Consider the following 15,244-nt stretch of genomic DNA (forward strand, 5'->3'; position numbering starts at 1 on the left):
CTGAAACATTCTGCATAATTTTCTTTTTGTAGCAACGTGTACCTTTCAAAAGTTTGGGGTTAGTAAGATATTTATTTTTATTTTTGTAAGTCTATGCTCACCAAGACTGAATCTTTTTTGATACAGAAATATTGTTGAAATATTAAAATAACTTCTGTATTTATTATAGTTTAAAATGTAATTTACCCTTGTGATGGCAAAGTTAAATCTTCAGCATCATTTACTCCAGTCTGTCAAATGATCCTTCAGAAATAACTAATGTGAATTTGCTGCTCAAGAAAATCATTGTGATGCTCTATTTTTGTGGAAACTTTGGTACCTTTTTCAGATTTTGAGCTCAAAAGAACAGCATTTATTTGAAACAGAAATTTCCCACAACAATGCAGAAGTACTTGCTATCACTTTTGATCAATTGAATGTATCCTTGCGGATTTAAAGTATTAAATTCTTTAAAAAAAAAAAAAAAAACTTGCTGAACCTAAACTATTTTAATATAGTGTACCAGTATTGTATAAATCACTCTCATACATCAAACTTCAAGTAAAAGAAAAGAAAAAAGCAAAGCAGGAAGGAGAACACTATACATGGGAACCTCTGTAACTTCACATTTAAAAGACAATTCTAATAGTTTCCACTACACTAAATCACAATCAGTACATCAGATTCTTTATTTTTCTTTATTTTTTCTCACAAGATAAAGTATGTACATAATGTACAGATCAGCATCTACAAATGGCAGTATTTTCTTTCAGGGCAGAGACATTAGGGCTTTGAGAGGTGGAGCTGTAAAAGAAGAAACAGACACGAGCACAGTCCTGTCGAAATACTTACTGCCAAGCACTGACCAAATATAAACCAATCGCAACATTGCATTATAGTACACAATACAGAGGAAAGAGGAGGGAGACAGAAGAACATGCAGAAAGAATAACAGATGGCTGGAAAAAAATAAAGATGAGACGAGGCAAAAAGTCAATGGATAAAGTTGAAAATGTAAGCGAACACTTACAGAGGCAAATTTAAGTAAAACAAACGATATGAACTAAAAGAAAAGCAAAGATCTGATGCAGAGGAAAGAGGTTAAAGAAACTCAATGTTTTAAGTAGAGGACAGGCAACATCTGAAGAGAGGGATGAGACAGTTAGTAATACTGCTGTGAAAATATTACACAACTACAACAGCAAGGGCTAAAAATACATTTCATGGAAAAAAACAAAAAGTGGCATCAATTGAGATTAACATTGCTTTGGACAATCCGTAAGTAATATTCATTATGGGCAGTCAATAACCATTATCATTAGAAACTGCAGTGAACTTTAAAGACCTGAGGACATTAACTAAGGATTTCTCGGACCTGTTGCTTGGATATCTAAAGTTTACATAAGGGTATAAAATGTCTATAACTATCTGTATGTCCAGGCATGTGCGGTATGCAATTCTACAGCTTATATTAAACATCAGAAACATGTTCAGTCCACAAACACAACACAAACAAAATGTCAGTAAAGAACTGCAAAAGAAAAATATAAAAGAAAAACTAAATCAGTAAACAACACTAAAAATATAGTTAGGAAAAAAAAAAAGAAAAAAAAAAAAAGAAGCAATGTTAAGAATAGACAAAAGACACACCTGAACATACAGCAGCAATTCTACCAAACACTATATGGAGCCAATCCTGAAATACAATCCATACATCAACTTTAGACTGACAAGGTGTTTTTGGATTTTGATATTGGCATAAAAAGAGAAAAGAAAAGAAAACCATTGCAAATTGAAAGCAAGCTCTCATTAGAATGACAAATGCATCAGACACCAACAGGCACAATGAAGAATCAATTGGCTGATGTCTGGGTGTCTCAATGGCCATTTTCCAGTGTGCCTCTGGATTAGCTTTGCCCTCATCTTTTCATCTCTTGCTTTGCTCCGATTGTGCATGACTGCAAGAAGAGAGAGAATTTGGTAATAAAGGAGTGCAGGAGGAGAGAGGAGAACAAGGGGTGGGAGGGGTTGAAGGTTGAGAGGGAGAGGAGAGCAAAGTCAGTGTGGCAACCAGCAGCAAATGATTCATTTACAATGTACAACCAAATACAAACATCCAAACAGAATGATGCCCTAGGTAGTCAAAATGAACTTAAAGAAAAGAAAAACATTAACCAAACTTCAATATACTGCAGTCTTCAGTACTAATTTGACCTCAAAGTCAATTAACTACCTGGGAATATTAAATAATTATCAACAGGGGAAAAATTTGGCATCATATTGTCAATTCATGAATCCCAGACTCCTTCACAAGTGTGGATTGTAAGAGATTTACTTAATAACATGGGATTTAATTTGTGTCTAGGGGAGCAAGAAATTTGAGAATATTTTAATGGGAAACTTCACTTATTTTAACTAAACCTCATATCAGTGTGCACATGCTTACCACCCATTATATTTCAACTTTAAAAACTGCCAGCAAAATTACTGTATAAATCAAAATGACACTTACCATTGTACAAACAAAAATAAACTAAACAACCAAAGTACTATAAGAGAAAAATAAATTTCACTTTGCACATTATTTGCATGAAAACATATGTACATATTTTACAGACGAGATGTTAGGGATGCTTTCTGCTCGTAGTGGCCTTGAGCACATCTTGCTAAAGCACACATATTTCAGACCCAAGACTTATCCATGCTGGATGAATGTTAATCACATTTAATAAATCCGATTACTTCAACAGCAAAAATGCTAAAAAGCTCCTCACTCATTTGCAGTGAAAGTGATGTTTGGGTTACGACTCCAATGAAACCATTTTAAAGCAGTCCATTAGAGATCAAGGAGCATTGGATGAACTTTGTAAAACTGAATTGGTACAACTTTTTTTTTTTTTTACTATAACGCGTTCATGTTTCAATTGGCTAGATTAAGACCATGATGCCATATGAATCTCTGAGATTTACAACTGCACCACAGTAATATCCATGTAAAATGATGCAGATATATTTGATTTTTTTTTTTTCGTACAGATCTTTTGGTGCCAATCTTGCAGATAAAGGGTGCAACAGGGTTCAGTATTAGGCCCGTTTCAAAATGAGATATGACAAATTCACAACCTGCCAGCAGGGTTAAAAGACATCAAGCCAAGCATGTGGTTCAACAGTGGTAACACCTCAACCCAAGCTGAATGAAGATCCACCACGCTTTTTCAAAACATCAAGTCCTTCTTACCAGCCATTACCAGTAGATGTGGCCGAAGCTTAATAAGGAGCCATACAAACCCATGTGTTGCCAAACCACAGCAGGACAGTGGATGCCCTTGCAGGAATGAGGTGGCCAGTGGAGAGAAGACAGGATACAACCGCCATCTTGCTGTGAGGGAAAACTGATCTTGCTTTTCCTTCTGAATTAATGAACTTGGTCAGGCTGACTGCGTGTTGGGTGGACCTTTTATGCTGGGTGGTGCTTGAGGGGACTTGGCTCTTCAGTGGCTGGAGATCAAACTTAGTGGTCAATGAATCCCCTAGGTGGACCTGGATGACTTTAAAACGGTTGGGCCTATTCCGATCACAGCTGGGGTGAAAGTGAAAGATTTTGAGTCTCTGAGCTGTGCTTCCTGGGTGTCGAGGAACGATTAGGATGGTATCTATGACTAATGAGGCCCAGCTTCTTGAGTGTTGAACGCCATGTGTGGAAGAGGAAACTGTGTGGGAAGTGGGGGCAGAACTGGTGATGGTACGAAAATATGGCCTAATTTGCATTTCTGAAGGTGATCTTGTTATAACTCAGTCCAAATATTATAGGCTATCAGCATTCGGATCCTAGAGATGAAGTGAGGAAGGAGATCTAATGGAGTGCCTCCACCACTGACTTACTGAAGACATCTCAGGCAAAGAGAAAGATAGGGCATACAAACCATCCTCTTCGTGCTTGAAGGATTGCACTTGCACTTGGCTTTAAAGTCCATTAAAGATGACAAAAATCTTGGAGAAGGATCCATTGCCTTCACACAGACTTGAGCTGGTATGCTGTTGGTGGGAACTGGCTCACGTTATATTCAGCATTAACTGTGATGATATCAGGTCTTGAGCTTTGTGGCTGTTTGCTTGAGAGGAAAGAAACATGAGAACACAACACTGTTAGCTTGAAAATGCTTTTTGAGCTCTATGACGTGGGATCTGACATGACCAGCTGACCTGACCCCATTAGATCTTTGCCCTGCGTTTCATTTTTCTATTGGCGTAAGGGATGATCTGCAAGTATTTGGTTGCCTGATACTTCACTAAATGGGCTGTGTGAATAGGCTAAACTGGGTCTTGAAATGGCACCTAAGTCTCTGTATATGGATGTCAACTGTCCATCTGTCAGAATGTTCATCACTCTACAAGAGTTAAAAAAATCTGAGATATATCTCGTATATATGATCAGCTCTAGACTCTGAATGTGTGTCTATTATGCAGATATCTGGTCCCTTATCTACAGTCTTTATAAGCTCTATGAGTGTAAATCCTCTGGTCACCCCCAACCCCTTCCCCCAAACTACGAGGTTGTAAGACAGGCTGAGCTGACTTTACAGTCTATTTTGCTTGGGTCAGAGGGGGTGAATGTAACCCCAAGCCCTGTTAGAAATGCTAAACATGAGTCTAAATCTAGGAAGGCCAAGCTGGACTGCACATACTCCACCGGCACAAAGGGCCTGAACCTGCAGCAGAGAAGGGAAAACAAGACGGAAAACTTTAGACTTCAAATAATCAGTAGCATAATTTTTTAATCAATCTCCCTGGCATCTGTACTCACGTTTTAAAAATGGCCCTCAGTGCTAGATGTCTTTCACGCTCCACAAACTTGTCTATTAGATAAGCAGCCATACGTGGAGCTTTCCGATAGAGTTTGAAGAACCGGTGGAAGTTTCCAAGAGCCCAGGCAGTACGGAGCTCAAGTGCATGAGCTACACATGGATCAGCACGGAGCTCAGGGGTCAGGTACACAAGCTCGGTGGTCAAGTCTATGATAAACATAGCAAGGGCAATAAAAATTGGAGTGCAAAATAGTGAGATTAAAACCTTAAACTAGAGATTAATCAGAAAAGGCAATTTATACCTCCAGAGTTCTTAGTAAAGATGAAGTAGATAATCCTGTAGGAAGTGAATTCTCCAATGTTGTCCGATGGGCAGTCTTTATACAGCGCTTTCAGCTGGGTCTGGCACTGGTTGAACTCCTCATGGTCACCCTGATAACAGTTGAAATGTGCGTTTAGTAGGGGTGTGACGAGACGCTTACTCCACGAGACGAGACGAGACACGAGATTGGGTTCACGAGAACGAGACAAGACGAGATTTTTACACAATTTTTAAGAAATCCTCAATGATGAAATATATGAATGGAAAATAGTCTTTTATTCAACTGAAAATCACAAACTGCAAAACAATTTATGTGCATTTTGAAATCAACTTGTACTGAATGTTATTTTACTTCTATTTTAATGAATTCTATGCAGTAAAGGACATGCAAACACTGCAAAATGTTTTGCTATAAACTCTACTTCTCCCTGTACGATTTCACATGAGAAATCTAACTCCTTTCCACAAATGGAACATAAAAAAATAAAACAGTATAAATAAAATAAATATAAATAACTGAAATAACACTTTAAGTGCAAACAGTAAGTGTGTATCCATAATCAAACTGCTCTCTCAAAACTACAAGTTCAAACAGAAACAATTTTTTTCTTCAAGCATGAAAAAGAGATAAATTAACTAAGATAAGCCTAAGATATGGTCATGTTCTTTTTCAAGAATATAAGCATGTCGACGATTTCTGGCAGCAGTTGAGACCTTTGGGCAGGGCTGCATGATATGAGGAAAAGCTGCGATGTGCGATAACATTGTTTAATATTGCGATGTCGATATGACTTTAAGCTATACTGTTCCCATGTATTAGTGCTTTAATAGGTTCTTTGCGTGATAGGTCAAATGTTTATTACCTGCCTGGTTCAGATTACACTATTTTAGCGCGATTTTGGCACGATCCGTTTCGTGGAGACTCGTAAAGGACAACGGCGTCGGGACGCAAGATTCGATTGTTTCATTTCGTATAGTGTGTCATAGTGGGCGACAACGCGTCTGTGATGCTTCACGACATCACGACAGAAAGACTAGCATGTTTAATTTTAACGGTCCTCCACGACGGGTTGAGTGTGAGCGAGAGTGAGTGAGAGTGCGGTTACAGTGAGTGTGCGTGTGTGCGCGCGCGAGTGAGCGTGTGTGTGTGTGCGCGCGAGTGAGTGAGTGAGCGAGGGACAGTGAGTGTGTGTGTGTGCGGAGTGTGTGTGTGATTGGCCCGGCACACAAATGATTTAAAAGTGGCAGGGGCATCTTCAATACAAATTTCACCCTCACGCTCCATCACGCTTACATCACAACAACTCATGAGACAAAGTTTTTTTTTTTTTTTTTTTTTTTTTTTACTCACGAGACAAAGTTTCACCTCGACGAGAAATCTCGTCGCGTTTTAATCTCGCGAGATCTCGTAACACGAGATCTCGTCACACCCCTAGCGTTTAGTCCAAAAAGAATAAAAGTGCCTTTTAATCAGAGCTGACTTTACATCACATACCTTTTCCAGAGCGATGCGAGCATGAGTCTCATATACCTCCACGGTGAAGTCTGTACGCACACCTTGAACCTGAATGACAAAAGATTTCAAGATAAGACACTACATGAGAAAATGGTAAGGCAGGTAATTAGTACTAGTAAGCGTAACTCACAGTGAGATCTTGTCGTATTGACTTCATTTGTTCACATGCATACAAATAATCCTGATTGGTTTTCCAATGAGTTTTCACCGCAATCAGGGACTTTCGCAACACCTGAAACAAGAAAATATTCAAAACAAATCTTCAATGAAACTGCTTATTTACCAACTACAGCCCACTTTTGAGTACAACCAATGAATAAGACACACAGAATCCAGTGTTAACCACAGAACTATAATCATTAAACGGATCCCTGAAGAAAAGCAACACTTTGAGAAACACTCACAGGTACAGGTCTGACGGTTGCAGGGTCAGGAGCACATGTGAGGCGCAGGTAGATTTTGGTGATGTCCTGGCAGGTGCCGACTATGGGGCATTCATCCCAACTCAGCCCCTCCTGGGTGCCATTGGGGAGGTCAAAAACATTGATGTTTAACACCAGGGGCTCAGTGCGTAATTTAGTGTGGAAACGTGCTGCACGGCTCTGCTTCTTTGCTTCACGATTCGGGTCATGAAAGTCAAGGCCTGCATTACCACCTTTCCGCTTTTTACCAATTCCACTCGTTAGGTCTTCCATATTCCTGATAGAAGTCAGAGGAAAAGGTAATGAGGCTACTAGTAATTCCCTAAAGTTAAAAACTTGTTAATGGCATTCAATTTTGGTGTACAATGATATCTCACCTCCGCCCTCTGTTTGCTTTGCCTCTTCCTCTACCTCTTTCTCCCACACCACCTCTGCCTCGCTCCCTTTCTGCCCCACGGCCTCGGCCACCTTTCTGTTGCCGCCGGGACAACGGGAGGCGAGGATCACTTGACATGCTGCTATCTGACTGGGAGCCAGAATCACTGCAGAAGGAAGACAGTCACCATTCAAATTCTACTGATCTCCAATTTCTATCATACTTCAAGTGATGATTTAAAGTAGGGCTGTCACTAATGATTATTTTGGTAATCAAGTAATTGGTCTATTATTTTGATGATTAATCTGATCATTTTTGTTGTAATAAAATAGACCTAAGTATCAAATGCAAGTAGACTAATCATATGGTTATATTACACAACACTGTAAAAACACAATGTAATATGTCAACATTTTATGTGACATGCACGCATGTAAATAAAGCGTTGCGTTTTACTCCTGCAGCACATATACTTATTTAATTGAATAGAAGACTTTTTAATATCACAATAGCACTATGCTATATTATGATTTTTAAATGGGTATGAAATATATCATGCAGCCTTATAAAATGGTATAATACTGCAGTTAATGAATCCTTGTCTCGTTCCGGTATTTTGCTGGTAAATCAACACAGGTAAACTGCAAAACATTTTTTTTTTAAGTGTTAGTATTAGATTAAGGAACTTTGCAACCCTGCGCATTACCTGCAGTGATGTCTACTCCTGTCCCTGTGTCGGTTGTGAGGGGATGGGGATCGTGATGAGGAGTGGGACGAGCTGGAGGAGGGGCTTCTTTGAGAAAAGACATTTCTGTAGTTACCCAACCTGGCCCCCGCCCTGCCACGGGTGGCTCCACCTCTCCCAATAGCATTCTCCTGAGAGCGTTGAGGAACCACCTCCCAGCGAGACTGCTTTTGCTTCAGGCTGAAAAAAAAAAAAAAAAAAAAAAAAAAAAAGGAGCAGTCCTTTAATCCCAATTTATTTTAAAAAAAAAGTATACACCATGTGAATAACAAAAGTTATATTTAACAAAAAAACAAGACAAGACTCAATTAATACAAGATAAAATTTCTAAAATACATTTCAGGTGATCATTTAAATACATCAGTAAAACATCTCTGCATAAAAATGTTGTCTATTCACATTAAAAACAGTCCAGTCCAAGTGTAAATCTTGAATGACCAAAACGGCACCTAATAAAAAAAACTTGATCATACCTAGATTTGAAATTACTGAAGAAATCATTTTATACTAGGATTTATTTCATATGTTTAGTGTCAATAGTTAAGTAGCTTGAAAAGACACTGATGAAACTCACTCTGGCAGCGGTTCTCTGGTCCAATCGATGGTATAAGCCGAGCCATCCTGTAGTCTGGACTGCAGAAGGTCTTTCAGTACTTTTTCTGTACGATCCTTATCCTCTTCAGATTCACAGGCTGTGAAGCAACGCTGTACATACTCTTTCATGGCCTGTGGCCAGTCCTGAGGCCTTCAAGAACCACCCCAAAAAAAGTTTTTGTTTTCATTGATGTCTTATATTAAATTAATATTACTGAGCTTATATGGGGGATAAAATGCATTCAAATTAGCACAGCTCTAATGATCTGTTTAATCTATAAAATGTGGTCAGTTGCAACTGAGACACAAGTATGTTCCAACCAGCCTTTTAATTTTAAATATTAGCCGGTATGCTTACCGAGTTTGGGAACATCCAGCTGAAGTTGTAGATGTTGCCACACCAGAGCCAGGAGATTGGTTTGTCGCATTAAGGGATCCCAATCCAGGGGCCTGCTCAGCTGAAGGGAAGTTTTGACTGGACATGACGTACGGGCGCTTTTGTATGTTAAATTTTACAGCACCTGTTCCAGGAGCCTCTGTTGAAAAAAAAAAAAAAAACATTAGGAGGATATACTTAAAATGACATGTTTAGCACACATAAGCTAACAGAGACACATACGTTTCATGCGCTGCCACAGCTGCTGTCCACCTTTGTTCATATTGCTAATGTTAGGCTTCTTGGAATCCACCATGCCTGCACCTCCATATGGGCCTTGTCCTGGAGCCTGCTGCTGAGGGGGCTGATATGCAGGTGCTGGGTAACCCTGGTACCCTGGCCGAATTTGCCCAGGATTGTAGCCCCGCATCATGGGGTTGGAATCCGTAGGGCTGTATGGCAGGGTACCATTGGGGCTGTAGGGGGTCTGGGATGGTGGAAGAGGGTACTGGGCATTGGGTGGAGGAGGTATGGGGGGGGGTGGAGGAGGGGGTGGGGGCTGGTCAGTGGATGTAGGACTCTGAGGGGGAGGTTGAGGGGTTGCAGGAGGAGGGGGCTGGGAGGGATAGCTGGAGGACTGATCTTCTGCCATAGGCATGGCAGGGGTCTGAAAGAGAGAGAGAGGGAGAATTAATGAATTACTAAAACTTACACAACTGGTTGATCTACATTTGGTCAGCAGAAGCTCACGATGATATATAAGTCTATACCTGTCCAGTGGGTGTAGTTGGTGTCTGGTAGCCCCCTGGAACACCATACTGTCCTGGAGGATATGATCCTCCATACTGGAGGAGTGAAAAAAAAAAAATACACTAATATTGGAAACTGCACAAAAAGGAACAGCTGTAATGGTTTAAAGTTGGGCTAAGTGGCAGGTTTATTATAGTTAAAGTGCTTCTATTATGCTTTTTCAAATATTACCAGTCATCATGCAGTGTGTAATTTAGCTGTCTGTGAATGTAAACGGTCTACAAAGGTGTTAAGTCAAAAGTGCACGATAAATTAACTTATTGTCTCCCCCCCCAAAAAAAAAAAAAAAACGACTCTAAACCACCTAAACGTGTCATCAGGAATTCCAGTCTTACTTCTGTGACCCGCATACGTAACATGGTAACATTTGCATAACCCCCACCTATGGTCTTCATTGGCTGCCTGCGAACAACGTCTACCTTGACCCGTTCTTGGCGCAAATATGTGTGTACTTGTCACCAGTTTTTAAATGATAAAGCCATGATGAAATAAAGGCTTTTTAACTTTTTTCAAAACTATTCGAGTGCCTTGGAACATCTTTATTATTTGAGCTGAACTATCCCTAACATCCAAAGGGCACAGAGATAAGGAATTCACACCCCGTGCAGCACTTTTTTTGCATTCTTTGCATTGACAAACAGACTGTATACAGGTACATGCTGTAAGAATATGAAGGGGTGCATTTATTTACCGGAGGCATGGGGTAGTAGTAGTTATAGGAATATGGGTAACCAGCATACTGTTGTTGGTTCTGTTGATACCACTGCTGATAGTACTGCTGCTGCTGCTGTTGTTGCATTGTAGAGGAGTCTGTAACAGTCGCCTGATACTGTCCAACCTAACAAATAATAGAAAACAGAACAGAATCAACCATTTTAACCACAAAATGGGCATACACAGTTTATGCAACTATAAAAAAGGGAACACATCTATTTGTGTATGCATGTGTATATATATATATATATATATATATATATATATATATATATATATATATATATATATATATATTAGAGATGTGACGGTGATAATATTCTCCCACCGGTTAATCGACTTATGACAACACCGGTATTACCAGTTTCATCGTGGGGGTGGGGGGGTGTTGGAGTGATGTAATTTTTTTTTTACATGGCGTCAATTCATCATTCGTATTGAGTTTGATTGACATGCGATCTGACCAATCAAATTCCACAATTTTTGTGCGACAAAGCAGTCAGAAGAGTTATTGATTAACTTCGGTGGATTTGGCTTTGGATTTAACTGAGGCAATCTGTCACGACACATTAAAGAGCCAAAAAACGGTAGGCGTATTTTATTTTTGTTTGACTGACCAAATTTGAAAGTTGAGACTTTGTTTCATATTAAATATTACCTGCTCGGTCCTGTCTTTCAGCGCGTTGTCAGTGTCCTCTATTTAGGTTATATTTCAGCACTTCGCGAATGGACAGCGACTTCTAAGTAGCACGAATGCGTAACCTTGCACATAGAGAACGCTCTTAAGAGCTAAGATACATCGTTATCGGGAAACCCGGCCCTGGTCTCCGCACTAGCCTAACTGAAAACTATGAAAGCCGTGTGACCGGCCAACCGGTAAAAAATAAAATAAAAAATACATTAAAGAAACTATTCCCTCTGATTTTGTTTCATTAATAAAGTTTGACTAATAGCAGCAGTCTCACATTCGTTTAGAGCTCGTGTGAATTGCACGTATAAAATTAAGTTAACGAACAACCTCGTTCAATCAGGAAACGCCACATGAATTTCACTGCGTTTTATGAAGAGTTTTTATTTTGCGTGAAGAAGCCGTTCGCCGGAGATGTGTTAAAAGATTAATTCATGCACACAAGAGAGTGTATTCGTGATTATTAGGCTACCGGTATACTAATCCTCCTGGCGCCGGGTCTGAGTGAGTAATTTACTCTCTTACCTTTGTTCTTTGATTAACATTAATGACACTCCATCTGACACGCGTCCCATTTTCTCACAAATCTCTACATTCATTTATGATATTATTTAAATCATTTGCTCTTATGAGGACACTCGACAAAATGGACATTTTGGCATAATTTGTGTGTGTGTTGTGTTTTGTTCAAGGCCGAAAAGAGAACTCGATACTGACGCGCGTCTTTTCCGTGTGTGTGTGTGTGTGCGTGCGTGTGTAATAGGCAGGACTTACAGCGCGGTCTCTTGTTTTGTCACGCTTGAATGGTTGAGCGTGATCATACAACGCTAGTCAACTGGTGACAGAAAATACGGATACTGCGTAATTGCTTTAAAAAAAATTTTTTGCGGTGCTGCGGTGGGCAAGTGATGAAACCGGTGTTGCGACTGAACACCGTGTAACACCGACTATCGTGCCAAGCCTAATATATATATATATATATATATATATATATATATATAATATATATATATATAATATATATATATATAGATATAACTAACCTGTTGGGTGGTGCGATTGGTTGGTGAAGTCTTGGTTGAGTTCTGGCTTTTAGTAATGGAGGCTAGAGCCTGTCGGGCTTTTTCCCATTCCGGGTTCTCATGGACTGGGCCCTCTCCACCTGAATTACTACCATACGGCCTGTGAAAGACAATGTACGTTCAACTTTAGGTTATACCATCTAGAAGGTTCCAGTACATTTAAAAAGTGACTGTAACAACAACCAGTTCATAACATTTTAATGTGTGTACACTTCAAATCTGCAATTCAGTCATGCACATTGTTAACAGTTATTATCCATACTATGCCTAGCTTACATTATTAATGCCACAAAAGTGTGTTGGTAAAAGCCATAAAGGTAAGACTATGGCTAGCCAGAAATGGGGCCTCTAATAGACCTTATTCAGAGCAGCGCCATGACAGGTATGAAAGCGAGGCTGTGAGGGATAGACTTACCGTGTTTTCAAAGGCATCCGCTGTAAAAAGCTGTATAAAGCTCTTAGATCACTTAAACTTTTCCACAGCTCATACTGTCGGGAGTTTTTTTGTCAACTGAAATTTCTTGGAAAGATATTTTTGCAGTGTTTCGTCAACAGAACAATCCAAACACACAGATTAAATAACAGTACAACAACCCACCGAAGAGATATAGGCCTAGCTACGTCTATCCCTCACAGCCTCGCTTTCATTTCCGTTAAAAATCAAAAATGGCGCTGATGTGAATCAAGACTATGCACAGGCCAAACGTAAATTAGACAATTTCTAGTCAAATTCTAATGAGGAGGACATTTTCACATATAATTTAAACTAAAACTTTGAATGACATTTTCAACCAATAACTAAGTCGTAAGTGACTGTGAAACAATATAATTCGCTATATAGTTAGAGCGAAGCGGATATTAGGCTACGCATATTTAGACCCATTTACCTACATGTTTACTAATGTCTTCCATTTGTAAAAAGCATCCGTTTAACAATCAAAATGATGTGGCGAACGACATATATTATGATGGTAAGGATTTGTAATGTGTAGAAATCTTACCAATTCGATGTAGGGGCTTGCTGTGCCGACTTCGCCGCCATTTGGCCAGAGCTAACGAATTAGCTACTGCTAGCTCGTCCGAAAATTCTACGCAAATATGAGAAAAGTAATAGTTCTAACGTTTGATATAGGTTGTCGTGTAGATAATAGCGTACAAAAGCTGCTTAATATTGGTTTACCGAAGACCTTAAACAAACCAAGGTTCAGTTGTTATTAGGAATATACTGGAGCCCATATCAACTTCTTCGTTGAACTCGATGGTTGACTGTCAACACCTCTAACAAAATGGCTGGAGAAGATGATGGTGGTGACGCCGGAAATTCTGCCAGCTTCTCTCATTTTTTTTTATTTTTTTTTTTTATTGCACTTCAAACAAAACAATGTCAATGTACAGTCAAAATTGCAATATATACAAAATGGAGAAAATAAAAATAAGCAAATAAACAAAACAAAAGAACATACAGCCAGGGGGGGAGGCTAAACATTACATAAAAATATCAAAGGATTCACAAACCAAAATAGTTTTAATTGCTTTCTTATTGTGGGAATGAAAGATAGTTTTGGTATACAATTGCATTTCTTTTTCAAGAACCAAAAACAAAGGTTTGGTTTTACTGTACTTACATTTATGTATATGGAATTTAGCAAAAATTAAAATTAAATTTATAATATAGTACTCTTTCCTTTTATTTGAGGGACTATTATTAAAACCAAATATAACATTTTCTAAACATAAAGAAAAAGAGGGGTCAATGTTGTCAATTATAAATCTAGACAAATCTTTCCAAAATTTGTTAACATGAGCGCAATGCCAAAACAGATGAAACAAAGTTTCAGGCAATGTATTGCAAAAAGAACAATTCAGATCAATATCTTTTTTAAATTTGACAAGAAAATTATTTACTGGGTAGTATCTGTGTAAGATTTTGAAACTTACTTCCTTTACTTTATTTACCAATAAATATTTGTTTGGTAAAGTCCAGATGGCCTTCCATAACAAACCTCCAACCAATCTATTCCAGTAAGCAATACAGTTTGGCCTGGTGACAATGTCTTTTTGAAAAAATGAACGAATGGTTTTATTTACATTTACGACTCCAGGGGCAAAACAAATTTTTCCAATTTCAGTATCAAATAAATTAAAGGAAGAAAGGGGCGCAGTTCTGGTTTGGTTATTAGCTCTAAATAATGCCAAGACTCCTGTGGGAATTGCATCCATGACAATCGAAAACTCCCTGGGCGTCACTGGAATTTTATGGAGATTTAGAAACTCAGAGTAAGTTAGCAGCATACCTTCTTGATTTAGTAATTGATCTACTCGTATTATACCTGCTAAAAACCATCTTTCAAAAAATAAGGTTTTATTTTTAAATAATAAATTGTAATTGTTCCAAATTAAATATCTATGGGGTGAAAAATTATGCTTATATAAAAGGGACCAAGCAAGCAACATTTGTTTGTGAAAGGAAGACAAATTTAGAGGGATTTTCTCAATTTTATAATTGCAAATCAAGAGAAAATCAAGACTACCTACTCTGGAGAAAACAAAATTGGGTATGAAATTCCAAAGGGAGTTTGGATTTAGAATGAAATGTCTAATCCAATTTATTTTAAAAATATTATTTAAAGTGCTGAAATCAAGGAAGTTCAAACCACCTGATTCATAATTATTCATTATTATAGACTTCCTAATATAATGAGTTTTGTTTCTCCAAAGAAATTTAAATAAGGCAGTATCAATAGCTTTACACATCTCCTTAGAAACAGCGAGTGAAGTCGCAGTATATACTAATCTAGACAGTCCCTCAGCTTTA

General features: G+C 38.6%; 1 protein-coding gene across 4 annotated transcripts; it reads right to left on the bottom strand.

Moving 5' to 3' along the window:
- Window positions 1-658: 658 nt before the first annotated feature.
- On the bottom strand, window positions 659-13,724 carry leng8 (leukocyte receptor cluster (LRC) member 8). 4 transcript variants are annotated; one of them, XM_084090099.1, is made up of 17 exons: window positions 13,610-13,712; window positions 13,431-13,517; window positions 12,845-12,949; window positions 12,391-12,529; window positions 10,637-10,783; window positions 9,906-9,980; window positions 9,379-9,802; window positions 9,118-9,295; window positions 8,740-8,910; window positions 8,127-8,345; window positions 7,422-7,586; window positions 7,027-7,321; window positions 6,753-6,854; window positions 6,602-6,670; window positions 5,087-5,216; window positions 4,784-4,991; window positions 659-4,688 (listed from the first exon to the last, which is right to left on the bottom strand). In XM_084090099.1, the coding sequence occupies exons 3-17, from the start codon at window positions 12,859-12,861 to the stop codon at window positions 4,526-4,528; spliced, it is 2,502 nt and encodes an 833-aa protein (XP_083946225.1). In that variant the 5' UTR covers window positions 12,862-12,949; window positions 13,431-13,517; window positions 13,610-13,712; the 3' UTR covers window positions 659-4,525. The 4 variants fall into 4 exon arrangements, with proteins under 4 accessions (XP_083946225.1, XP_083946226.1, XP_083946223.1 ...); XM_084090100.1 differs by having other exon boundaries at window positions 13,628-13,709; XM_084090097.1 differs by lacking the exon at window positions 12,845-12,949 and having other exon boundaries at window positions 13,628-13,724.
- Window positions 13,725-15,244: the final 1,520 nt, after the last annotated feature.

Source organism: Abramis brama (genome assembly GCF_963993115.1).
Source record: "Abramis brama genome assembly, chromosome: 17".
NCBI classification, from domain to species: Eukaryota; Metazoa; Chordata; class Actinopteri; order Cypriniformes; family Leuciscidae; genus Abramis; species Abramis brama.